A 27376-nucleotide genomic window follows, 5' to 3' on the forward strand; every position below is an offset into this window, starting at 1 on the left:
ACGTGGTACCGTTCACGCATACAGATGAACTAGAGAATAAAACTACTAGAGCACCAGCACTATAAAGAACATGTACAGGTAGCAAAATAAATCCAGTCCAAGTATCCCTGAGAATCTCAAAAGTTCGCTCGCCACCGTGACTTGAGGCTGCTTTCTGGATCTGTCTCTTGGCCATCTGGCTGGATTTTGCAGCATCTCGTTTTTTTATCTTTCATTTTAAGTATTTTTGTTTCTTCTAATTAAAAATTGTTCCTCATAGTGAGCAGAAGAGGCTGGAAATTATACTCCTTAGTAATCAAGAATTTTTTTTTTTAATCACTGAGACCTTTATAAAGCAACACATTCCCACCGTGGAGTGTTTTTTTGCCAAGCGAGCCTTTAAAATCTAGCTCTTTGGTTGTTCGAATCTGAGAGTTTTAGATGTGGGGTTTGCTCAGGTGGTTTCCCGCTGACCCTCACAGGTGGGCGAGAGAAGGAGGGGGGTGCTGTACCCCTCGGTGTGCACTCCCTCCTCGGGGACCAGCTCGGAGGACCCCTGCCCAGACGGGGCCCCGGGGGGGCTGCCATCGCCAGGATTCTGCCTGCTGTTTTCCGAGACTTGTGTAATGACACTCAGTTTGTCGAAGATTTCATTCTCATCAGCGGGCGGGAAGGAGAAAATCAGAAGCGTACTGTGATGAGGGTGGCCTAAAAACTGTGAGGGGGATAAAAAAAAGAAAAGAAAAGGAAAAAAACCACAAAGTCAGTGATCAAAATTTCCCCATTCCTTTTTCTGGGCTTACACAGATTTTATATGGAACTCCTGGCTGGAGAAGGCTGGTGTAAAGCATGTGCCAATCACAGCATCAGAGTTCCTCAAAAGTTTAAAAATAGAATGGCCATACAGTGCAAAATTTCACTTCTGAATACATCCCCGGAAGAACAGAAAGCTGGGTCTCAAAGAAAGAACCGGAAGGTAAGGGCAACAACGCAGGAATCCGTCGGCGCTGGCATGGACAAGGAAAATGTGATCTATCCATACTGTGGAAAACTATTCGGCCTTGAAAAAGAATGGATTTCTGACACGTGCTATGCAGGGCGTTATGCTAGGTGGAGTAAGTCAGACACGAAGGGATGAATGTTGTATGACTCTACTAAACGTGATGTCCCACAAGGAGTCAAATTCACGGACAGAAAGTAGGAAGGATGGGGGGTGCCGGGGGCTGCAGAGTGTGAGAGGGGGAGTTCTTGTTTAATGGGGACAGACTCTATTTGGGATGATGGAAAAGTTCCGGCGACGGACAGCGGCGCTGACTGCCCACCACTGTAACCCAGTGTGAAGGCACTTAAAGCCACGGAACTGCGCACGTAAAAATGTCGAGATGGCAAATTTTATGTTCTGTGTGTTTTACCACAATTTCTAAAATTTCGACCATGAATCTGCACCTCAAACCACCCCTGATGATGCAATCAGGTCCCAATCTGATAATTTTTCTCGTAAACTGGGAGGGACATTTTTTTTAGACCCATCCCAATGCTGTGGCATAAATGTGGCCCGAGCGTCACCTCCTGTAGGAAGCAGCACGTTGCAGGCATGGGATGAATACGTCTTGGAAAAAGAACAGAATCTCCCACGTGTCCTCCGGCTGGGTTAGGGGTCCTCTTTGGGGCTCGCCAGCACCCGATGGGTCTGTAACCCTCAGCCCTGCACCTTTGGGAGTCACGAGTCACGTGTGGCTTGCTCACTACCTAAAATGTGGCTAGTCAGAATCCAGATTCTGAAGGCTTTGTAGGAAAAGAGAAGGTTATATAAAATATATCATTAATGTTAATTTTGTCTTCCCTTATTTACTTAAAAAAAAAAAAACAGACATGGCTACTAGCCAATTTAAAACACACGTGGCTTGTGCTATGTTTCTGTCTAGCGCATTTTATGGGTACGGCCTTGTCGGTTTCCCTCCCCGGAGCTGGGGGTTGGGGGCTGGTTACGGGCCAGAACCTGAGTCTAACCATCTGGGTCTCTCCCGCTCTTTGAACCATGAAAGATGCCCAGCTGTGTTTCCCCGAACATCTGCTAACTTCAAGTTTGCCAATTTCCCTCCTTGGAGGTCCACCAGTGTCTTCAGGACAAGGTGGAGACAGTCTCAGGGCGCTGTGTCTTTCCTTCTCCCCTCCGCTGCTGACTTGTAGCTTCACCCTGACAGTCTGCTGCCCTCGTAATGTCATCTCCACACTCAGCCCTTTGATGGGACTTAATTTAAGCTGTTGGCAGTGGCACTGCCCCTGGTGTGGACCTGTCAGGATTTCCACCTCCCACCCTCTGGGTCTCCAGCAGCTGATGGAAGGGGCGGGGTGGCAAGAGGAATTAGGTCCAGATCTCTGTTGCACAAAGGAGGACACTGGGGGCAGAAGGAACTTCCCCAAACCCTTGGGTCCAGTGGATTCGTAAGAATGGACTAGAGCCATTCTTGATTCTCCAGGGCAAGGGGACAGGAAAGAAGAACAGAGGAAGACGTGTTGTAAGCCTCAGGAAAGCAAGGACCAGGCTGGTCTCGGGTGGGAGACACACACACACACACACACACACACACACACAGTCTCAATATATCCTATTGGATAAACCTCCCTATGGCTTCAATGCAAAGTCTCCATCCCCACTAAGTCTCCCAGAACTTGCAAGTATTCTCTGGGCCATGGTTAGGGGACCCTTACATCGTGCATCAGGCTAGTGAATTTCATGATGCAATGATCCCAGTCTACATAGTTTCCTGGCACCTCCCTTGTTCTCACCACCCCCCTACCCCAACTCTCCCCTTCTCCAGCACCTGCCGGCATTTCTCAGATCAATCACAGTGGCTGGCTCTGCAGGTGGGTCTGCAAAGTCTTCTAGCCTCAGAGGGGGCTCATTCCAGCCACCCCTTCGCTGTGCCTATCTCTGGCTTTGACTTGCCTGGAAGCATGTAGTCCCATCTGTCCTTTCCTGTCTGACCTGTCTCTGTGATGGCGAGCCAGAAGCAGAAACAGCAAGTGACTTGCTGTGCTTCCTGCCCCATCTCAAGAGACTAGCTGTGTTTCCTGCTCCATCTCCACTTAAAACACTTTCCACCCAAAAAATGGGCCTTTCCCTCTTTGTTCTTCCTGCTTCTCAAGAGCTCACAGAGGCCTCCTAGCTCATTCTGGTACACCCATCCTGGTGAACACCTCTTGTTAAAAGGTTCCTAGCCACTCAGAAACACTTGCCTGGGGTCACGTGTCTCACTTGCCACCCACCGTGGCTGCTGCATGGCCCAGACCAGCCCTCACCGTGGAGGTGCTTGTGCCCTAGCCTCTGGGGACCCTGGGGCTGGCCTGGCTTGCAGCAGAGTCGTCTCAGAAACTGCGCTATAGAGAAGAGAGGCGCCTTGACCGCGGAACTGTGTCCTTCGCGGTGGTAGTCTATAGCCCACATCTGGGTGGTCTGGGATGAGGCCTGGCATCAGCTATCATGACAATATGACCACAGGACCAGAAGGGATAGAACTGGCAAGGCCTTGGATGGGCACATGCCTGGGACGCAGGGACCTGCCGTATCAGCAGAGTTTGAGGGGTTCCGTGGGGTAGGGCGAGCTGGACATCCTCTCCAAGGTAAAGAACCAATGATCCCATCCCACCCCTCCCACTGCTAAGAACTAGCGCGATGCTAGGTGGGCCTCATGGGTCTGGGGGCGGCATGTTCTGCCCTGGGACTACAACTCACAGAGTGACACAGGACAGCTGCCACGGGCAGGAGAGGGCCCTGCGGAAGGTATGGGCCACGGAGCAGGGTGCCCTAGCCACATCTCGTGGCTGGTTGGTGCAGGGCTATGAAGGCCCAGCACGATCCGCCAATGATGACACATCAATTGAACGTGAGCTGGCTACGTGCTGTGGCAGGTCCCCAAAGGGTCTGCGGTGGGGAAAGATGCTGGCTGGAGTATCCGTCAAATCCTAAAAGTTGAATCACGGTGCAGATCACTACAGTTTGGGGACTAGGTGAGGCCGTCACACAGCAGGGAATTAGACCCTGTTGGAAAAACAGCTCCCAGGGAACTGGGAGAGACAGTCCAGGACACTGGGAGCCTGGGCCACCCAGAAGTGAGTCACCCCCACGAGGCCTGCTGGACCCACCGGGTCCTACAGCGAGGTCTGAGGAGACACAGGCATGGGGCCCAGCCTCCCACACTATGCACCCCTGAGGTACCAGCACGTCTGCCTCTGTTCACACCATGACCACAGGGGCGCCGGGCGGGCAGCTGAGGGAGTGGGAAAAGGTCAAACATGGTTCATGGGAAGTTGGGCACAGCACATGCGCGCAAACCCAAAATGGCCTGTGGTAGCACCAGGGGCTGAACCGGAGGGCCCTGAATGGCAGTGGAGAGGAGGAAGCCCTCCACTGGTGCTCTTCTTGTGTTGGAAGAAAAGTGGCCCAAGACTGGGCTCCTCCTGGACTCACAGGCAGAGGTTAATGGCTAGGCCGGTGCGGTCAGGGGCCCAGAAGAAGGGAGACGGGAGGGTCAGGGAAGAGGAAGTCTGTGGAGAGGCCTGTGTGTGGACTCAGGGAAGCGGCTCTGTGTCTCTGTGTCATTTCTGAACTCCGAGACCGCCCCGGGGCCCTGGGCCAGTCAGACCTCAGTGGTGCTGACCAAGGGCCTGTGGAGCAGGGACAGCATATCATTCCTCAAACAAGCTTCAGCTCCAGCCAAGGGGCTCTGCCGCCCCTCCCAGTGTCGCCAACTCAGAATGTGACTTATTTGGAGATAGCGTCTTTACAGAGGTAATCGAGGTAATCGAGGTAAAATGAACTCCTTCGGCCTCAAATCCAACATGGCTGGTGTCCTTAGAAGAAGAGGACACGGGACGCAGACACACAACACACACAGGAAGGACGTCACGTGAACACGAAGGCAGCGACTGGGGTGATGTGTCCACGAGCCCAGGGATGCCAAAGAGGGCCAGCAACCACCAGAAGCTTCCTCAGGGCAGGCACAGGAGTGGCCCCGCTTACCAGCGTTCCCAGAGACCCAGTCGGGGAACCTGGTGCTCCCTGTGCTCACAGTTTTAGGCTCTGTGAGTCCGGAGCAGGGTCAGCAAACTATGGCGAAACCCAGGAATTCAGCACGGTTTTAAGAGTTTTAAATGCCTACATTTAAGCGGTTTTATAAGTACTTATACAATATCTTGATTTTGCCTCTTGGGCTACGAGGCCTAAAATATTTGCTCTATCTGGCCCTTCAGGGGAGAGTTAGCCAACTGCGGGTCTAGAGGGTTCCCAGAGGGAGGGCCTTTCCCACAGGAGTCCTGGTAGACTTTCAGTTCTGGTCGTCAAGAGCGGGCTGGCAAGGAAAGGCCTCCTCTCCAGCCCCGGCCCGTCCCAGGCCTACCTCTTTCAGGTGCTGCGGCAGGCAGTTCCCCGGGCAGAAGGCGTGTTTGGTCTTCTTGTACAAACACCACAGCAGGGCCGAGCAGCCGAGCAGCAAGAGGGCCGCGCACAAGGACGCTGCCAGGACCACGGCCACAGTCCAGGGTGGGGTTGTCTCTGTGGGGACAGCGGGGGGCGGGGGAGGTTGCTGCGTTAGGCTTTAGTCAAGGACACCTGGGTGACCTGACCTCCACACTCCGTCACCATGGCAATCCGGTGGGAATCCCTGAAAACGGGGCCAGACACCCATCTCGGGAGGGGGCGGGTGAGGAGGAAACACGGGACACCTGCTCAAGGATCCAGGGGTTTCCAGCGAGTGCCCCCCACACCCTCCACCCCCTTCCTGTCTTTTTCCAGCTTTGGTTTCGGGCACCACTGCTGACATACCCGAGGAGAACACTTAGCAGGGACTCTGAGCAATGAGCCTCCCCAGGTTTCTGGAGAAGCCTCTGCTGCCTTGACGCGGGAAACGGGACCCCAGAGCCCCAAGGAAATGCATGCGCTGTGGGGCTTTGTACTGAGAAGGGCAAAAGCTCTTGGCATGACGCCACCATCCCGGCCCCCCGGCCACTCAGACACCTGCCCGAACTCCAGTGTGGCCTCTAGTGGCCTTGCGGCTGCACGACCTAACACCCACCGCGGGTTTCTGTCTGGAAAAAAAGTCACAAAAGAACTCGCAGCCTCTTCTGCCAACACCTGGCCTTCCTTTCCTAGAGCCTTTGCTATCCAAAGCTTATGCCTGTGAATCCTTCCTCTGCCCCTTCAAGAGGCACCTGTGTCTCCTAAAATCCAGGGCTCTCTTTCTCAAGGACCTGCAGCCATTCCCCTAAATTGCGATCTTCATGAAGGAGACCCCCTGTCCCCCAGCCTTGGCAGGAAGGGGGAGCCTGACTTGATAAACACCAGTTGGCATTCGATGCCGATGGAGCAGCGTGGACACTGCCCTAGGCCCCTCTCACCTGCTATGTGATGTGTCCCTTCCCCGAGCCTCTCTTCTCTGCCCCTCTCTTTTTTTTTTTTTTTAAAGATTTTATTTATTTATTTGACAGAGAGAGATCACAAGTAGGCATAGAGGCAGGCAGAGACAGAGAGAGAGGAGGAAGCAGGCTCCCTGCCGAGCAGAGAGCCCGATGCGGGACTCGATCTCAGGACCCTGAGATCATGACCTGAGCCGAAGGCAGCGGCTTAACCTACTGAGCCACCCAGGTGCCCTCTCTGCCCCTCTCTTGTTCGTCCTTTAAAACACCCGGGTAGCTCTTTCCCTCCTGCAAGACCTTACTGAATAAAATCTGTTTTTACTGCTCTACCAGCCAGCTTTGTCTCTGACCCGGGCGTTTGTAGTCCCGGCTCCCCTCATTCAGCACCAGGCGCCTTCTTCTGCTGCCCAGGGCCACCCGCCCTCCCAACACCAGGAGCCTGGCAACCGGCACCACCCTCCTGATTAAAACCCAAAGCTTCTGGGGCCCACAGAGGACATGCCAATGAACCCTGCCCTTTAAGAGCGAGTATTTTTAGAAGGGAGTCATTTTATTTGCGGAGAAAATGTCGATTCCTACTTGCCCAGGGCAGACCGAAGTTCGCCGGGGCTGGGTTGGCTGCCGGCCCCCCAAGCCCCACACTGAGCAGTGCGCGCCCACAGGTGTTGGATGTCTGAACCCATGTGGTGTTTGTGGTGGGGGCGGCGGGAAGCAGGGGTTGGGATGGGCCTGCCCTCCTCCCTCGCCCCTCTTTGTTTCCATTCATGCTGGCAGTGGTCTGGTCATCATCATCTTTCTGGCCTGGGCCCTGAGCTCAAGGGACCTCCTCCCAGACCTCCTGCAAAGTCGCCTCACTTGCTAGAATTGAGGAGGGGCACCTGCCAGCCTATATTTTCAGCACATTCAACCCAAATGTGTCCGTTCTTGGTGAACGCAGGGTCACATGGCGAGCAAGCCAGACGGAGGGGCCTCCCCACTCAGCAGACAAGGATTAAGCTCCTGAGCCCACCACGGTTGCTGACACTGTGCTGAGTCCCTGGAGAGCAGCGCCCGGTCCCCTTGTGGTCCAGCCAGGACGTGTCGCCATCGCTGGTTTAAGGATGCTTGACAGGTACACCTGGTCAATGGCAACAAAGTTCAGACGATGCCTTTGTGAGTCACCCCAAGAGAGAACGGGTCATTGCTTCACAAGGGCTGGGACTTAGGGGAGGACCTAGGTGGAGGGCCTAGAGCTCCCCAGAAAGCTGACTTCCTTCAGTTAAACTTGATGGTGTGGCCCGGAAGACTGCCTCTCCGTTGCACCTGCAGGGAAATTGTGCTCACCTGGGGAATGAGTCCATGGGCAGTAAATTACAGGAAAGATAACCTGCTCTGTCCCCATTCATTGACCAGCTGAGTGACGCTGGCCAAGTTGCTTCACCTCTCTGAACCTTGATTTCCCAGTCTGTGAAAGGGGCAGATCCTTACAAGGCTCTCACGGAAAAATGGGTTGTGAGGTTCAAACGAGATAGCTATGTCTACACAACCTAAAATGTTTGACAAAAGCAGGTTTTCCATGGGTTATGCTTTCCTTTTATAAAATGCTTGGGTTTTGTCAGTTCCTGAGTGATCGTTTAGAGTCACAAAATATTTGAAATATTTCTCTCATAGGCCAAATTGTAGCTCTCAAAGCATGTCTTGTGACATAAAGGTCTCAGGACCATTAGGGATCCTTCACAGTGTGACTTTAAGAATGTCATTACTAATAATGACGGAGCCACCCAGGCACCCCCAAAAAAGGATAATTCTAAGACCAGGGATTCTCACGACTCAAGCAGCTTGGGGGTTCCCAAGGTACAGAATTCTGATTCAAGTAAGAATGATTCAAGAGAGGACTAAAATGAGGAAAAAAAAACCCCAAAAAAACAAAAAAGCAAAAAAACCAACCAGAGAGAAGTGCTGTAGAAATAACGTGTGGCCTGGAAAATAATGCAGCCCACGGAGGGAGGGCTTTCCATTATTTAAAGGCATTGCAGAGAGGCTCGGCCAGCCCAGACGTGGGCAGGTCCACTGGGACACTGACCTTGGCCTTCCAGATGATGCGAGGCACTGAACTGGGGGCCACAGAAATAGAGAATGACAGAGAAGTCCCTCCAGGAGGACAGCAGGATCTTGTGTGGCTCTGTAGCCCTGAGAAAATGTGCTACCACGATTACAGGAGATTCACGTGTCTGTGTCCGTGAGACGGGAAAGAATCCGGATTCAGGCAAACACTTAGTGCATTTACAAAGCAAGGAAGCAACAATAATAACATGATTCAGAGGGGAGCCTGGGTGGCTCAGTGGGTTAAGCCTCTGCCTTGGCCTCAGGTCATGATCTCAGGGTCCTGGGATCGAGCCCTGCATCGGGCTCTCTGCTCAGCAGGGAGCCTGCTTCCTCCTCTCTCTCTGCCTGCCTCTCTGCCTACTTGTGATCTCTGTCTGTCAAATAAATAAATAAAATCTTTAAAACAAACAAACAAAAAAACATGATTCAGAAAACTCCAGGCCAGTGACCTTGAAGTGGATCTCCAGAAAAAATAACAAACATGCTGGAACAGATAATTAAGTGGCTAATTACCAACACATAAAAAGGATAAGGGTGATAACCGAAAACAACATTAGGGCTTTGAGAAGAAATAAACTCAAAATGGCTGCTTTTCCCCTTTTTCTTGGACAGGGAGGATTCGTTGTGAGAGTACGGCATATGATGGGCTGGTTTTTCCCAGGCTGTGTTCCTTGGAATGCTGATCCTCAAAAAGGGTACTGAAACATCAGATATGCTAACGGGGCTCATATACGGGGGGATTTTTCTGAGAGGCCCCATCATTTCTAAGCACACCTGATTACGGGGCTCTTATTTCGAGAAATATCCAGACGTCGTCTCGAATACAGTTGACATAGCTTTGCACTTGGCACTAGCTGTGTCCATTTTAGCTGGTATTTACCAGTTTTTTTACATTTACATTTACAGCGACTTTTTGGACAAAACCCAGCACCACTTATATAAAGGTCTGCTCTCTTCTGATGGGTCAGGGATCAGCAAGCAAACCGCTGAACAGTATAATGAAAGCTGTATCCTGGGGCGCAAAGCAACGATGGGTAAATATCCTCAAGCTCTTTCTGGCAAACGAGACAAGACAGAGCAAAGCTGGGCGAGAAATACGTTCAATGACAAAAAGCAACACTCAGGAACTTGCTAAGTGGAAATGACGAATCAATGGAATCGGAGTGTTGCAATTTTCGCCGAACTGCACTGTGACACAGAGGACGAAAATTCCTCCCTCTGGAAGGAATTTCTGCAGCCCCCAGGTCTTGCTTCCAGGAGGGCCTCAGTAAAGAAAAATGGCCAGGAGTGGACCTGCGTGTATTCATCCTTCCACTGTCTGAGCTGGCTGAGTCTCCCGAGGATGTCTTTAAATAATAAAAAAGCCTGTTGTGGGGTGCCTGGGTGGCTCAGTCGGTTAAGCGTCTGCCTTCAGTTCAGGTCATGATCCCAGGATCCCGGGATCGAGTCCCACATCGGGCTCCCTGCTCACCAGGGAGCCTGCTTCTCCCTCTCCCTCTGTCTGCAGCTCTGCCTACTTGTGCTCTATCTCTCTGACAAATAAATAAATAAAATCTGACCCCCCCCCAAAAAAATCCTGTTGTGTGGGTGCAGACATCCAGGGGCAAGACCGTATCATCCTGTGTGCAAAGCAGCATGTCTGTATGTAAATAATCACACTGTATGGGCCAATGGTATTCTTCCCACCTCTCACTTCCTTCTTTTCCTCCTTCTCTCTCTCTCTCTTTTCAAGAAATAGGGAGCAGGGGCACCTCGGGGGATTCAGTCTGTTAAACGTCTGCCTTCGGCTCAGGTCATGATCCCAGGGTCCTGGGATCAAGTCCCACATCCAGCTCTCTGTTCAGAGGGGCACCTGCTTCTCCCTCTACCTCTGCCTCCTGCTCTACTTACTTGTGCTCTTTTTTTCTCTCTCTCTGGCAAATAAAAGAATAATCTTAAAAAAAAAAAAAAGAAATAGGGAGGACTATGAGCAATTGTGTTGAGGTCCTGGAAGCCAAGACAAGTGGCCCTTGGCGGGGACAGTGATCAAGGCCTCTAAGCTCTCCCTCATGTGTCTGAGGGGCTGGAGACATGCAGCCCAGCGAAGGGAGTCTTCTGGGTAGTGTGGTGGGGCTTGACCTTGCTGGTGGCCTTGGAGGACTGATAAGACTTGCACCAGGAGACCTGAGCGGACAGAATGAGCACAGCGCAGATGAGTGAGAGGAGGTAGAGCCCAGTGAATGGAAAACACGTCCATCCATCCCTTTGGTCTAAGAGGGAACGAGCTGCCTCAGAAGGGGGTGGTGTCCTTCCAGCAGGAAGTTGATCAGTGAGAGCCGACCTGGCTTGCAGTTGGAGCCAGACGGGTTTCTGTCTAAGGCACCTTCCAACGCTCACCCTGGGTGGGGGTCTCCGGAACGATCTGAAAGGCTCGGAGGAGGCAGAATTACAGGTGGTGCGTCTCAAGACTCACCGTCGTCGGCTGTTCGCTCACACACAGGCTGGCTCCATTCCCCACTTTTGTTCCGATCAGGAAGAAACCCTTGAACTCGAACACAGTAAGTCGTCCATGGCTCAAGATCTCTGAGGACCTCAAAGTCATACTGACAGGTCTTCGGCCACTAGGAACAAAGAAAAAAGTAAAAACAGGCCTCTGTATCTCCTCTCCCCGCCCAATCTTCCCAGTTATGATCTTTACTTTGGGCTCAAAATGGAAAGCTAAAGGAAGCAGGTGTTCCTCCCCGTTCATCTCCAGGACCCTGAGATGACTCTGGTCCTCAGAGACCACTTCGTTTCCTGAACTCTCTAGTTTAGATGCCATACAAGCCACCCCACTCCCTTTTGAAAATGAATTAGGTCGTTCAGGTTGAGATGGGTCCCCTCCCCATTCATATGTGGAAGTCCTAATTAGTATTTGGAAAGGGACTTAGTTGGAGGGAATCACGTGAAAACGGGCTTGTGCGGATGAGCCCTAAACCTACATGACTGGTGTCCTGGGGAGAAGAGGAGACCTGGACACGGACACATAACCCCCATAAAGACGAGGTGGAGATGGGGTGGTTGCTTCCAAGAGCCAAGGAGCCAAGAACTGCTCCTTAGACACTCCAGGGACCCGGGAGCTAGGAGACAGGCATGGAACAGAGCCTTGTTCACAGCCCTTGGAAGGACTCTCGCTGCTGAACCCTGGATCTCAGATTTCCAGCCTCCGCGACCCTGAGACAACACGCTTTTGTTGGGTTTGGGGAAATCTGGTATAGCAGCCCCAGAATGGGGACTCCGGACCCTTAGCGTGGGGCTCCATGTGATTTCCCTCCTAGGTCAAGAGCAGGTTTCTGACCCTGGCGGCCCAGCTTTCTTCTTTGAATTGCTTTTCCACGTGAGCCCCTGAAATGTCCTCATCCGGCAGGACCCAGTCTCCTCTGCAAGGAACCCACCACGGACTCCCTGACTCAGCTTAGTGGGAACCTAAGCCATCCTCACTGATGATCTGTTCCTGAGTTTGGAAAACCAAAACAGTTCCCGGCAAAGTAAAGGGAGCTAGAAGAGTATATGCACCCACGTTTCCATCATGGTTTTTGGTTCTATTTTCTGATAGAAGGGTTCTATTTAAAAGGTGTTACATGAGGGGCGCCTGGGTGGCTCAGTTGGTTAAGCGTCTGCCTTAGGCTCAGGTCATGATCTCAGGGTCCTGAGATCGAGTCCTGCATCAGTCTCACTGCTCAGGAGGGAGCCTGTTTCTCCCTCTCCCTCTGCTGCTCCCCCCCTGCTCATGATCGCTCGCAAATAAATAAATAAAATCTTCAAAAAATAAAATAAAATATGTTAGGTGAATAGGAATTTCAATGGAAAATGAGCACAAGCTTTTTTTTTTTTTTTTACTTTAGTAATTGGTTATTTTCCTTTTGGCATTGGGTTTGATGACAGCTTGTCTCTCTCTATTCCTTTATTGTAGGAGAAAGCCAATCTCATTGACAACAAGAATTTGATTATACCATTGACTGCATGAAGAATATGGTATAACTTCCAATAATTAAAAATAAAAAAATCCTGGCTTTCATTCCTAGGGACCCAATGCCCCTACAACCTTGCAGTGCTATTTTGTGCAGAGATTAAACTCAGGGTTGATCCACACTGGCAGGCAAGGAAGGACAGACGTGAAAAGCCCCATTCAAGTCCCCTCTGATTGCCTTTCTAGCCAGCTTTCACACCCTGGGGAATTTCTGATTTTATATGCTCACATGCTACCATCAGGAAGAAACAGCATTTCCTGAAGCCTCTTATGCTATGAGTTTACGAACTGGATATGGCAGCCTTTTAACACTGCATTCTAGAAGGGAACCCTATTGTCTTATTCTTTGCAGGCTGTTGTAACAGAACACCACAGAGCAGGCGGCTTCTAAATAAACATGTTATTTCTCACAGCTCTCGAGGCTGAGGGTCCAACACCAAGGCACCAGCACACCTGGGGTCTAGGGACGGTGGCTTCCTGATTCCGAGCCAGCCGTCTACATGATGTGTCCTCATCACAGGGCACAAGGACCTGCCAAGGGAGCTCTCTGGGGTCCCTTTTATAAGGCTGCTAATCCCACGCCTCCCAAAGGCCCCAACTCCTAACACCTGCACATTGGGGATTAGGTTCCCACATGTGAATTTGGTGGGGGACACAAACATTCAGTCCAGAGTGAATTTAAACCAGTCCTGGTGACTTTGCAGACACTCGAGAGGGAGGACCTGGGAAGCAGGTGGCCTTTCCAACACTTGGCGTGCCACAACAAAGTCTTCCACATGACGGGCACAAGTGACAGGACCAATGTATCACCAGATGCCTATCCTGTGGGCACATTCTAGATAAGAAGCTAAAGGTTAACTGGGTGTTGCCTTTCGGGTTTGTTGTGGGAGGCACTCAGGCATGGTAGGCTATGGAGACAGAGCCTTAATAAAAGTACACAGCTAATCTTTGAGTGGGTCAAACCTGTCTTACCTTTGCATCCCAGAGCTTAGCGGAGATATCTGCATTTTGTAAGTGACTATAAAACTCATCGTTCTTTATTGTTTTCTAGGCACACCCCCCCAGGGCTTGACTATAAGCCAAATCATCTATTTTGTGAAGGAGGCTGATATCCTGCATCATTTAATGGAGGCTTTTGGAGGGGGGAATTAACTTGAGATTTTGGGGGCCTCTGCAGTAGGTACACATACACTTATCACATCATTCCTATGACAACACACAAGGGTGACACTTTCCTCCCAAACTCTTGAGAATGAAGTGACAGAACCAACATTTAATATAGAGGAGGTAACATACATGTAACTTAATTTACGTAACATATATGCAAGTCAGCTTAGGACCATAGATGGCATTCAGCTCGGAAGCACTACGTATAAGGAAAAGCCTCACCATGGATGAATGAAAACAGCCCAATTGTCTCTATATAAGGGGAAGGAAAACCCCTGTATCAACCACAAATGTTCAGGTAAAGGGTCAAGTTTATTTTTTTCATTATGTCTTTAAATCCCCCAAATCCTGGGAAGTAGGTAATTATTTCCACTTTATTAATGAAGTAGGTTTAAAAAAAAAGTTTTTATTTATTTATTTATTTATTTATTTTAGAGAGAGAGAGAGAGGAGAGAGCATGCATGCATGTAGGGGGAGGGGTAGAGAGAGAGAGAGGGAGCATCTCAAGCAGACTCTGTGCTGAGTATGGAGCCCAACATGGGGCTTGATCCCTCGACCCTGAGATCATGACTTGAGCTGAAACCAAGAGTCAGACGCTTAACTGACTAAGCTGCCCAGGTGCCCCGCCAAGTGGGTTATTATGCCCAAATCGTAGACATGAGGAAGCTGAGGCTAAGAATGTGGTTAGAGTCACAGTGGCAGAAGCGACATTCCAACAGGGTCTGACTCCTAGCTCAGGAAACATTCCCTGAAGAGGAGGAGAGCAAGGGGGAATAGTGGGGTCAGTGTGATACTGTTCATCCAGCATCCCGGGGAGGGGCTGCCTTGACCATGGGCTTGGCTGTTCTGTGGCGTTCATGGGGCATAGTGGTTCATACCATAAAACAACAGTCATGCAGCCTGTCACCTGATTCAGTGGACCCCAACTTCTGCCAGTTAAATGTTGAGTCAGCTCTACCCACCTTCTCCTACAACTTCCCTTCAGGGAGGGAAAGGCCTCCTCTCACAGCTAAACACACTGGAAGTCTGCTCTGTGTATTTCCTATGGGGCCTGGGAAGCATGGGCCAAATACCAGGTATACGTCAGACTGGGAAGTCACACAGTCACATCTGTCATAAAATATGTATCTGTTGGTTTCCCTGTCTTTCCCTCCATTAGAGTGTAAGCTTCATGAGGGCTGAGATTCCATCTTGCTATTATAACTTCTGCACTAAGAATCTGCCTATCTTATAGTAGATGCTCAATAATAATTGCACAATGAACACTCAGAGGATCTGGCCTTAAATCCTTTGGAACATAAGGTGCTACCACCTTGCCAGATCCTGACTGGATGGTCTCCTAGCCTCCTTTCTCCATTGTCATGGCCTCAGACTAACACTAGGCAAAGAAGGGGAGCCTACGTCTGAAATGCATATGATTTGCTGAGCTTACCTTTTCATCAGAACCATTTTTCCAATATTGCACGTTATAAACCCATGAGTTATAAATATTCCTCATGGTCCATGTTTCAGGCTCATTCTCCATTTTAGGGGCTAAGAAACGCATGTGTAAAGAATTAGCAAGGACTTCTACTTGCATTTCAGGTGGTCCGATCATGGCTAAGAGGAAGAAAACAAAGCAAAATGACAGTCAAAGTCACGTTTTAAAAACATCAACATTTATTTTTCATAATTGGGCAGACCAACTGGTTGACTGAAGCACCCTGCTCTTTGATGTAATTTTGCTATGACATTGATTGATGTGGTCGAGGAGGGTAGCTGGAGTTTGTTTCTTAAAATAAACAAACAAACAAACCTTGATAGCCTTTTATTTTATTAATCAAGTTTAGCCCATTTATGTTTATTGTGATTTCTGATATATTTGTAATTATTCCAACTACATTATTTTGTGTTTTCTATGCAGGTGTGTGTGTGTGTGTGTGTGTGTGTGTGTGTGTGTGTTTCCTCTTTTTTCTTTCTATTGGGTTGAATTTTCTTTATTTCTTTTGCTGGGTTGGAAGCTATAGATGGTAATTCTACTACTTTTAGTGCCTGACATACATAATCAATCGTATATACTTTCCAACAAAGGCTGTAGCTGTTTATGCCCAATGCTCTTTTACCGGATATTCATGTGGCTAGTCCCTTTGCTTTTTTCGGGTCTCAGTTCAAATATCACCTCCTCAGAGAGACTCTTTTACCGCCCTATGTAAAGAGCAGCTCCCAACACATCCTACCCCAGAACCTTGCTTTATTTTCTTGAGAGCCACAGTCACATCTGTCATAAAATATGTATCTGTTGGTTTCCCTGTCTTCCCCTCCATTAGAGTATAAGCTTCATGAGGGCTGAGATTCCATCTTGCTATTATAACTTCTGCACTAAGAATCTGCCTGTCTTATAGTAGATGCTCAATAATAATTGCACAATGAACAATAAACATCTCTGGGTGATTTGAGTTATATCCTGTTTTCTTCTCTGACTGCTGTTATTATTACTTTTTTCTGAAGCTGCTAATGGGCCTGCTTCCAGCATTCTGCCTTGTCTTTAATCTGCTGGTAGCTAAAGACCAGATAAGAATATTTATTAGATACCTTTTCAAAGTAAGTATCAACAGATTCTATGTGACTTCTTGCAGCACTTTCCTGTCATACAGACTTCAAGAGGCAAGGATCCAAAGTAGGGTAGCTGTGGCTAACAGCATGAGCACAGGGGCCTGGCTCGGAATCTTTACTGGGCCACTCCTTATCTGTGTGACCTTTAGGCAAGCTGCTTATCTATACGGTATTAATTTCTAAAGGGAATTTCCGCAGATGGGCCCAACATAGGAATTGGAACCAGGCAGGCCCTGGTAAGTCACTTAGCAACTACAGGAGCAGAAACCTGTACTACGTTTTGGAAAACTGACTACCGTGAAGCTGCTAGTATTCTTTTAATGTTGATATTTCTTAGCTTTTGTAAAGATACCTTTAGAAAAGATAAAACACTTTGAGAATTTCTGACTCCAGAAATAAGAGTTTTGTTGTCCAAGCCTGGGACAGAATTGGGAAAGAATGGAAGGATATCCTAGCTGCAGGCACCACCAGGAAAGGCGGAACTGTGGGAGCCATGAGGGTCCAGAGCCAGAAGCGGTATAAAGACCCTGCCCCTGCACAGACACAATCCTTGCAGCCCTTCTCCAGAGCTTCTCCTTGGAAGGATGCCCTCAAGTTTTGTTCATGAGGTTCTTGTCCCCCCTTATCCTCTTCCTGTCTCAATCGCTATCAGGTGGTTTAATCAGTTTCCAATTCCTGATGTTCTAATTATGTTCACCTCATGACCTCTGGTGAGTCCCCAGGACCCCCCAGATCTAACCTGGGAACATTCTGTTGGGTGCTTACCAGCCAGCCTGACCCAACGCATCTACCATTAGCTGAATCCATTGCTCAGTCCTTCATTCTGAGCAGGCTGGCTGTCTGCACCTGATCTTCCTGTCTCTACCCCTGTCCTGAATAACCTTTATTCTTCTGCCTGTCATGTCACATTTCCTTCCGGCAAATGTGCTACATCCATCCTTCCGGTTCTTCTCATTAACAACATTGGTCTCAACTCATTCTTACCCACAAGGCATTAACGTTAATAGAGTTACATTTAATTATTGTGTTAACTTTATGACCATCCCTTCCTGTCTTTCCAGCCATGACGTCATTATATTCCCTAAGCTCCTTGAGCAAGGCTACCCACACTGTGGGTGCTCAAAAAAAATTCCTCCAGGACCAGGCTACCCCAGGGGGAAAGAAAACCAAGGTGTGATGACAGCATCAGGACAAAATGGAAAACAAAGTGGCTTACTGTCATCCAACGGACAGAAGGTGATGTTTATCCAGTCAGAATGCTCATCGGCAAATTCAGCCCTGACTCTCAAGGTGTGATCTCCATACTTGGAAAGACCTGAGAAATCACATTCCGTCAAGGCAGTCCTTGTGCACATATCTTGGAATTTCTTATAACTGTAAAACCAGAAAAATAAAACCATGAAAGTCCTCACTTCAGTCCCTCTGGGGCTCATGGGTGCTTTATAAATCCCTACTACCAAAGGTTAATGGAGGATAACTCGAGAAATATAAACCGAATTCTTACTTGTCACTTCTGAGGAATAGCATGTATTATTTATGTGAGCACTTCCCCAATTGTGCTCCATGGGATTTCAGTGATTCTTGAGATATCATAAGTTGTTTAAAAAATAATCTGCCCCTGGGTGCCTGAGTGGCTCAATCAGTGAAGCCTCTGACTCTTGATTTTGGATCATATCATGATCTCAGGGTCCTGAGATCGAGCCCCAGTTGGGCTCCCAGCTCAGTGGGAAGTCTGCTTCTCCCTCTCTCTCTCTCTCTCAAATAAATAAATAATATCTTAGAAAAAAAATCTGTCTGTGGTCAAACGATTTGGGGCAGAAACTAGGTTAAACATAAAGAAGTGTCTATCTTCATAACAGAACTTCCTCAGCAACATTTGTATCCTAGTGAACACATGTCTCTCCAAAATGGGCTTGAGTCTTCAATATATTCGACCAAGAAAGCTTCCCTCCTTGATGATGCTATTTATGAAAGCAGAGGGACACAGTCTGTGAATACTGATATAACACAGATTGGCCAAAATAGGTCTGTTACAAGAATTTAAAACAGCATCCCACAAATGATTTCTGCAATTACTCTGGAAAAACTATGCAACAATTCACTCTTTTTATTTTTTTTTATAAACATATAATGTATTATTAGCCCCAGGGGTACAGGTCTATGAATCACCAGGTTTACACACTTCACAGCACTCACCATAGCACATACCCTCCTCAATGTCCATAACCCCACCACTCTCTCCCTCCCCACCTCCCCTCAGCCCCCCTTCAGTTTGTTTTGTGACATTAAGAGTCTCTTATGGTTGTCTCCCTCCCGATCCCATCTTGTTTCATTTATTCTTTTATTACCCCCAAACCACCCCCCCCGCCACTGCATCTCCACTTCCTCATATCAGGGAGATCATATGATAGTTGTCTTTCTCCAACTGACTTACTTCACTAAGCATAATACCCTCTAGTTCCATCCACATCGTCGCAAATTGCAAGATTTCATTTCTTTTGATGGCTGCCTAATATTCCATTATATATATACACTACATCTTCTTTATCCATTCATCTTGCAACAGTTCACTCTCACACAGATTTGTTTTATACAATGGGTTTAGAACAGGGCAGGAGCCCTGACACCCACCCTTGAAGGGAGGGTGGCAGACACGTGAAGTTGAAGAAAGAAAACGATGTCTGAGAAGCCTGACAGGTGTGAGTGACCGCCTCGCGGCCACCTGAGGAGAGCACCCAGGCTCTATTCTCACAAAAAGGGGGGGAGGTTTGTCTAACTGGTTCCTCAGTGTATCTTCCTCTGATTTGGCTGTCCTTAGAGGGGATAACGAAGCTGATGATGATAAATAGTAACAGCCCACTGATGATAAATAGTAGATGATAAAATAGCTATCATCAGCCCACTGATGATAAATAGTAGATGACAAAATAGATAAATAGCTGATGATAAAATAGTAACAGCCCACTTGTCAAGCACATAGGTGTTAGGTGGGGCAGGAAGTGTTTTTACCTGTATGACCTCAAGTCCAGGAGGGCAGAACAGGGATCACTCCTATTTTAAAGATGGGGCGCAGGGATGGAGAACCTGAGGAACTTGCCCAACAGAGCTGGGGTCAGCTTGACTTCAGAGCCCACAGTCTTAGGCACCACACCATACCTCATCACGTCTTTGCTGATGCCCAGAACAATTTCTGGCTAAAAGTAGGTAGAGATAATTGGGCTCAGACTATTTTACAATCTCCTCTTTTCTTGTACTATCCCACAAACATTTGTCAATCCAAACTCTTCATGGGCTGCCTAACATCCCACCATTTGGAGACTCCAGAGGTCATAGCATGAAGGGGGCTCTCTCTCCTGAGGTCACTTCCTTCATTTAAACTAATGTATCAAATGGCTGGAACATGGAACATTCCAGAAGTTGTTTTGCAATAACTTCTCTCTCACCAGGTCATTTTAAGGGCATCTAGGCATATTTTTCTCCCCGTTAAGTAGGTCATAGAACCCATTCCCCACATTTACATCTCTTTTTCAAAGATGTTTCCACATTCAAATCACCAATCCATTCTCCTGAAGTGTGCCAGCTCTGCCCACCCCACCCTGCACACACGAGTCTGTGCTACCCAACCTCTCAAGCTGAATTCCAATCAAATCTTTCACAAGCCACGGAAAACAGCAATCAGATTTCTCAAGATCAAATTTCTTCCCCAGGGACACCCCAGCACACGCTTTGCTTGCCCCAGCATATCCCATGCTCAATCTGGATGTCCGTGCTAGGGACACGTGGTACCAGGTTGCTGGGAAGCCACTGGGAACTCGTGCCTACAAGACTGAACATCCCAACCAAAGGCCTCTTCTACAAGGGCACAGAATGGAATAACAAAGAATAAACGGGTGTGCAGGGAGAGATAGGGAGGAGGTTAATTTTGCAGAGTGAAATCTGCAGAGCTGTCAAGACCACAGAAACAGACATGAAATTATCAAACCAAGGAGTGGTAGAAAATACACAGTGGGGAAAAATAGTGGCCGAATCACCTGTCCTAAATCCCTGAGGAAACTGACAAATTTGATGAAGGACTATAGGTCAGATGGAAGTCCAGCCCCAACATGAAAGGTGCCAATCTCAACAGCTACAGAGGGTGATGTAAGAGATCATCCTTGGTCTGAGGACATTCTCCATGAAATATTAAGGGGCAAAGGGCATGATGTAAGACAAAGAGGGACAAAGGAACCATGGCAAACCTTAAAAAACCGGTGAATCTGGATATAAGCTATTTGGAAGTTCTTTTGCACTATACTTGAAATCTTAAAATCTTGAAATCTAATCTTAAAATGAAATCTTAAAATTCTGTTAGCGGGGAATTCCTTAGAACTAAGAAGTGCCCCCAAAAGTCAACAAAGACGATCTTATTCATCTTTCTATGTCTTCTCTGCTTCGACAGGCCTGGGATGTGTTTGTAAAAGAAATCTGGATGAGAAGGAGTGTGGGGTTAATGGGATCTGGGACTCTATGTTTCCTCCTGCTTCATCGAAGTGACTGTCTGTCTTTGTTTCTGAGTTGCACTGGAAGCAGGTGTGTTGATTCATCACCCTTTGGCCTTCTGCTGCTGTTTGCACTTGGTATCAAGGTGTGTCACCTGCATCTAGCCCGTGGTGTATGATGGCAAATATGAGAGAGGGCTGGCAGAGGGAAAAACAGGCGGGGCTGATACTGGGAGATCAGAGCACCCCTGAGATAACCGTCTCGGTGACACTGACCCTTCCTTCGTAAGCCTCTGCTGCTTTCAGAGGCTAGAGCTTTTCACAGTGAGTAGCTAGCTATCTTACCTTCTATTTCAGGACATGGCCACAGAGTAATTGAGCACCCATTATGCAAATTATGTGCCCCACAGCGTGTCAGTGTTCTGTTATCATCTGCTGGAGGGGATGGGTGATAGCATGGCAAGGACCCTCCTGTTTTGACCACCTCAGTTTTCCTGTATGCCTCCCACTTGCAAATTGTTGACTTCGAGCAATCCTGCTCTTATTAGTGGAGATGATCTCAGTGACGCTTTTTCTCTTAAAAAACATCAGTTGTTGGGCACCTGGGTGGCTCAGTTGGTTAAGCCACTCCCTTCGGTTCAGGTCATGATCCCCAAAGTCCCGGGATCGAGTCCCCCATCGGGCTTCTCCCTCTGACCTTCTCCCCTCTCATGCTCTTTCTCTCTCTCTCTCCCTCTCTCAAATAAATAAACAAATAAATCTTTAAACAAAAAAAAAAAATCAAGTGTGACAAATCCCATATGCTTGTGTGACAACAGGCTACCGCTCTGGCCAATGACATCCATAGCCACGTGATCAAATGTCCGTATCTACCTACCAGTGGCCCTGTGATCATCAAACGATAAGCTATTCCAACAAGAAAAAGTTAAAAAAGATTTTACTTGTCTCTTTTCAGAGAACAGAACTTTCACAAGAATCTCCCGGCCAGAGAGAAAAAGGTCAGCAGGGAAGTTCCCTGTGGGTTGTCACGGTCATGTGGGCGACGGCAGTCCGACTCTTCTTTCCTGTGGTCCGGCCCAGTGACCAGCTCAGGGCCTTCCTCCCAAGAGCACCCCAGACTCACCTGTGGTACTGAGCTGTGAAAGTCAGATTCCCTTTGGGAAAAGCAGGCAACTCCCACTGTAGAATGTTCTTGAAATTAACTGAGTTCATTCTGACGTTTTCAGGAGGTGGCACCATTCCTAATGCTGTAAAAATAAAAGGGAAATGTCTGCATCTTTGTTCCTCAAAAAGGTTGCACTAGTAAACGGCTGTATCCAACACTCAGGTCTCCTGTATGGCTCCATGTCTTCGAATGGGCACGTGGGGGAAGGAAAAAGACACACATGAGCTGTCCTGAGGACTCTGGATCTTATCTGAAGAACCACAGTGGGGGGGGGGGTGTTGGTGGTGTTGGAGGCTGGGGTAGGGCAGAGAGCAAGAGTGAAATGGAGACAGAGCGGGGTGACCAGGATGTAGGTTATGGGAGGAAGGTGTCAGGGGCGGTTAGATAGATTTCAGGTATATTTCCAGAGCTATAGATTCTAGACTTTCTGGTACATTTGGTGTGGAGAACTTAATATTCATTCCTGGCTTAAGCATCTGAAGCCCTGATTGGGGTTGGGGGCAAGGACACCAAGAGTCCCATTTCTGCTACATTAGGTTTGAGATGGGGAGAGATATGCACGCAGAAATGTCCCAGACAGCCGGAGAGAGGAGCCTGGTGCATAAAGGAGAGACCTGGGCTAACGGCAGAGATCATTTCTAAACTTTTTTTTTTTTTAAAGGTTTTGTTTATTTATTTGACACACAGAGAGAGATCACAAGTAGGCAGAGAGGCAGGTGGAGAGAGGGGAGGAAGCAGGCTCCCTGCTGAGCAGAGAGCCCAATGCGGGGCTCGATCCCAAGACCCTGAGATCATGACCTGAGTTGAAGGCAGAGGCTTTAACCCACTGTGCCACCCAGGCACCCCATTTCTAAACTTTTTAATAGAAAATATTAAACATACAGAAAAGCAGATGGAAGAGTATGACAAACCATCGCCCGCCCAACCCCCAAGGGGACCAACAGAGATTCACATTTGAGTCACCGGCCTATAGCTGGTGTTCAATACCAGGGTTCTGCTGGTCTCCCCTACAGGGATAGCAGAGGGCCCGGGCAAGAACTGGGCTCCACAGAGATCTGGCAGAGGTGAAGGATCCCAGGGAGAAACAGCCCGAGAGGTAGGAGGAAAACCAGGACCGAGTGGTATCCTGGAAGGCCGGGATGAGTTCATCAGAAAGGAAGGAGGGGTCCACGGTGGTTTGAAGCCGGGCAGGAAATTGAGAGGAGGGCAGAAAAGGTTTCGGTGGATTTCGAGCTCCCAAGCCACAGAGCTGTGCTGTTGGGGGGCGGAGCACCTCTGCCGGGGTGCTGAGGACTGAATGGGAGGCCCTTGGTGGCCGGCCCCGGCACCCGATCACTTCCAGTGCGCCTCTGGGGTCCGTTCAGGGGTTACCCGGGGTCCACCGCCGCCGGCGTCCTAGCTCGGCCTCCAGTTCCCAAGCGAACGTCGGGCCGCGGAGCCCGGGAGGCGCGCGGGGCACCGACCGGCCGGTGCCCCGGGTACAGCCCGGCGCCCCCTCCCCGCGGACCCCTCACCTGACATAAGGAGGCAGCCGCCCAGCCAGCTCCGCAGGCTCCGCGGCATGGCCGTGCCGGGAGCCTGGAGTGCGCTCGGGGGGCCGTGCCCCGAAGAGCCTGCGGGTCCTCCCGGCCCCGCGCGGTGGCCGCTTCCTGGTACTGGATGGGCGGGGCTGCACGAGGCCCCGCCCCTGGGCCCCGCCCCCCTGGGCCCCGCCCCCTGGGCCCCGCCCCGGCCGTGTGTGTGTGTTGCGGGGGGAGGTTTGCCGGCTGGTGGTGGGGAGATGCGGAGCGAGGGGGACCTTGCTTCCTCCAGCGGGTGGGTGGAAAACGCCAGTAGTAAAACGGTTGGAAAATTGTCCGTAGAGTGCCCCGACTGGGGAGACATCTCCCCTAAAACTAAGTGCATGCCTTTCCGAGTTAAATAAATACACTGCAACTCCCACCCAGACATTCTACCCGGGGTTGCGGGCGGTGGTGGTTTTTCTTGACACCATTCAATATTCCCCAAGTTTTCTGCCGTGAAAACTTTCTCCAAGTTTTCTCTCCGATCCCCTCTCCCTGCAAATAGCTTGATTTTTTAAAACATTCCATTAGCAAAGACAGTTCCAAAGGATCTTCTCCCCCCCAACCCCCGCTCACCCCCCTAGGGATAAACATCACAAAACCAAGTCATTTATGGGGCAAAAGCTTGTTACTTTCACAAGACTGCTTGAGAGAGGTTTAATTTCCTCTTCTGAAGCTTGGCCAGTGGTGAGGTTGGAAATTCCAGAGCAGGGTAATTACTCGATGATGTAAGGCGCTGCTTGGGGTGACCACCAGCAACACAGCCCAGAGGATGAATGTTCCCTTGCCCCTGCTGGCTGCTGAGCACACAGGGACTTTTGTGTAACCCCAGAAATGTCAGCAGAACCACAAAGCGGCTGCCTTTTCACACTGTCTAATGAGAAACGACTCTGAAGACACTAGTAAGTTTGTATTAAAAAGTATTTATCCTTCACCAACTTCAGACCCTTATACAAAATTTAAACACACACATTCACATAAGAGCAGCCATAAAAAGGGTATTCCAAAAGATCACTCTGGAAAGCTTTCAAAATATGAGAGATGATTCAAGAGGGCGGAGAATTGGACTCTTCACACGACAAAGTTCCTTTCCTGGACAATTTCATCAGGTCATTAAATAACTCCATCTCCTCTCACATCTCTCTCCTTTGATACTTTAGAATGGTTGTAAAAATAATCTCTTCAAAGCCCTTGAATTAGAACTCGTAATTGTTGTTGTCCCCCTTGTGAATGGATCTAGAAGAAAGGTCTGAGAAGGCTGCTCTTAGGGAGAGGGGAATGAGATATGAGGTCCCACACCATTGATTCTCCTTGGGGACCTCTCAGGGTTGTCACATCTCCGCCAGAGTCTTCATTCCTGTGTATTTTCTAATATTTCTCTTAGCACCATAGGATCTTGGAGATTACCTAGCCCAATCCCCTTATTTCCTAAATGAAGAACCTGAGGCTCAGAGAGGCTAAGCAAAGTACCCAGAGTCACACACGGAAATAGCAGCAGAGTCAGACTCGAGTCCCAGTTCTTGTCTGGTTTGCTACATGATGTTCTAGAACGTTCCTTCCCCCATCCCCCCTCCACAGGAACTTTGGTCACACATAGGACACCTGGAATCAGTGCACACAGCGCTTGTTAAATTGTTAAATAGGACCTCCAGGAATTTTGTGTCTTATTTCTTCTGAAGACCTTGAAACAATTTTGCATTTGTTCTCTCCCTTTTTTTTTTTTAATTTTAAAATTTGGCACAGAGATTCTATCCCTCTCTCTCATGCAAACGTTTCCTATTAGTCACCTGCCTGACGCTGAAGTTATTTATGCATGAGTTTGTCTTCCTCAATCAAACTGAGGAGGGCTGGTCAAGCGTAGGTGACAGAACGTGATATGTGGCAGGAACCCAAGACTGGGCTGGATCTTCCCTCCTTCCAACATGGGCTTGTTTCTTTTTGGGTCCCTGCCTTCCCTTCCTTCTCTTTTCCTGTCTGCTTTCTGACTCCTTCCTTGAGCCTGCTGGACTCACTCCTGCTGAGTGTCTTTCTTGTCTCTCCCCATTCCCACCCTGGCTAATTTCATTACTTCTCAGAAATCTCGCAGGGCCCTGGACCACCCCTGAAAACCACTTGGAACGTGTAAACAACGCACTGAAGGATCCGCTGGTCTGGTTCCGACTCCCCTCCCAGATTGGTAATTTGCATGGAATTTGCATAGATGACATCACCAGGCACCTCAAGGAGAAGCTGATTGCAGTGTCCCACACTGGCCCTCAGCCCTCCGGAACTTTGTGGACCACAGAGGAGAAAGTGACTGTGCAGGGAGGGAAACTCTGGAGGTATTGGTCAGTCCACGATCATTAAATATTTGGGGGATTCACCTCATTATATAGCCATCCCCGATGTCAACATTAGGCTCAGAACGGTCACTTTTGTCAGAAAGCACATCTTCAGGCCAAGGACACTCTGCAGTGGGAGTGGGAAAGTGTTGCTGGGTCCCTTCCCCGTCGGTGTCCAGAAAGCTTGGTTCCGGTGTGTGGGAATCCTCTTCTGGAAAACTTGGTAACACTGGAGGGACACCCGAATCGTCATCGAGGGTGCTCACATCATCATCGAGGGTGCTCACGAATACAGAGCTCAGATTTACATTGAAGACGATTTTGTCCCCAGCCTCTTCCGTGGAGCTGCTGTCCTCGAAAAAGCAGTCCTGTAGCAGCTTCCCTCGCCGGAGGCTGGGCTCTGGTGCCATCAGTGGCTCCGCCTTCGGCGCGGACAGGTTAGGTTCCTCGGTGTCCGGCTCCAGGCAGTCCTGCCCGGTGGCCGAGGAGGCAGAGGTGGGACCCGGGAGCCCGGTCAGCAGCCTGTGCTTGGTATAGCCCCCTGTGCTTGTCGGAGGGGCGGTGGCTTCATCGTTGCTGTCGCTTTCGTCGTCGTAATTGTAATTCCACTCCTTCTTCTTCCTGTTAATATGAATCACCTCCACGAAAGCCACTGCTTCCCATGGTGGCATCTCAGGGAATACCCAGGCTGACAGGTTATTAAAATTCTTAAAAAGAGAGAGAGAGAGAAAGTATCAATTTTGTTTGTTCTTTACTTTCCGACATAATAAAACTCAATGAGAGTAACTGCACAGGGTTGAGAAGGATGGCGATGACATCAGCAACAGCAGGAACAAGGGCTAACAGGTATGTACCGTTTGCTTCATATTTGCGGGGCGCTCGTCCTACTGCTTACGCATTATAATGCATTTGACCCTCACAACCCAGCTACGAAGTAGGCTTATGCTTCTCCCCATTTTACAGCTGAGAAAACAAGGCAGAGAGGGAAGGAACTCCCCCAAGGTTCATGAGTAGCAGGAGGGGAAGGCTGCATTTCAAGCTAGGTAGGGGGCCCGCCCCAGGAACCAGGCTCTGGCTTTCACTCCTTCCCATCCCGCTCCCCTCGCGGCTTCTTCCATGTCAGGGGTGTCGATCCATTTAGATTCTGGATTGCCGAAGTATTCTTAAAGGATGTCAGGGGACCGTGGGAGAGGGGAGATGCTGGGGGGGGGGCGCGATTCCATCGGGGTCCCCTGGACTGGAGGACCTTAAAGACGGGGGAAAAACCCCAAACAGGCAAGACTCACATTCTATTCCAGCTCTTCTTGGAAGACAGCACTGCCAGGATACAGCTGAGCTGGGCGAACTCTGGAGAATACAAGGCAGGCTGAGTCTTGCCCTGAAGGTGGATTCTGTCTCTAGGTTAAAACTAACAACGGGGAGGCTAATGGGGAGGAGGAGGTCCACTGTGATGGTCACTGGCATCTCTCTATTCTCCTGCGCCCACCTGGGCTGCCCAGTTTGACAAACCTGCTCTTCCCCTACTCTATGCAATCCAGCTTTGGGCTGAATTTTTCTATTGGGTCATTCATCTTTTTTCTTATTGATTCATAGGAGGTCTTTATATAATTTAGATGCCAATTATT

The 27376-nt window shown here is 49.2% G+C and overlaps 2 protein-coding genes across 4 annotated transcripts in view; both read right to left on the reverse strand.

The window, feature by feature from the left end:
• Positions 1–292: 292 nt before the first annotated feature.
• On the reverse strand, positions 293–23505 carry IL10RB (interleukin 10 receptor subunit beta). The gene is made up of 7 exons (XM_044251004.1): positions 23383–23505; positions 21827–21950; positions 17442–17599; positions 15066–15232; positions 10931–11078; positions 5379–5533; positions 293–694 (listed from the first exon to the last, which is right to left on the reverse strand). The coding sequence occupies exons 1-7, from the start codon at positions 23429–23431 to the stop codon at positions 434–436; spliced, it is 1062 nt and encodes a 353-aa protein (XP_044106939.1). The 5' UTR covers positions 23432–23505; the 3' UTR covers positions 293–433.
• Positions 23506–24333: 828 nt separating this feature from the next.
• Positions 24334–27376, reverse strand: part of IFNAR2 (interferon alpha and beta receptor subunit 2) — a 32418-nt gene continuing 29375 nt past the window's right edge. For all 3 annotated transcript variants that reach the window (XM_044251007.1, XM_044251005.1, XM_044251006.1), the window contains exon 9: positions 24334–26458. In XM_044251007.1, coding sequence (XP_044106942.1) covers positions 25790–26458 — 669 coding nt within the window. In that variant the 3' untranslated portion in view covers positions 24334–25789. The remainder of the gene's footprint in view (positions 26459–27376) is intronic.

Source organism: Neovison vison, chromosome 6 (genome assembly GCF_020171115.1).
Source record: "Neovison vison isolate M4711 chromosome 6, ASM_NN_V1, whole genome shotgun sequence".
NCBI lineage: Eukaryota > Metazoa > Chordata > Mammalia > Carnivora > Mustelidae > Neogale > Neogale vison.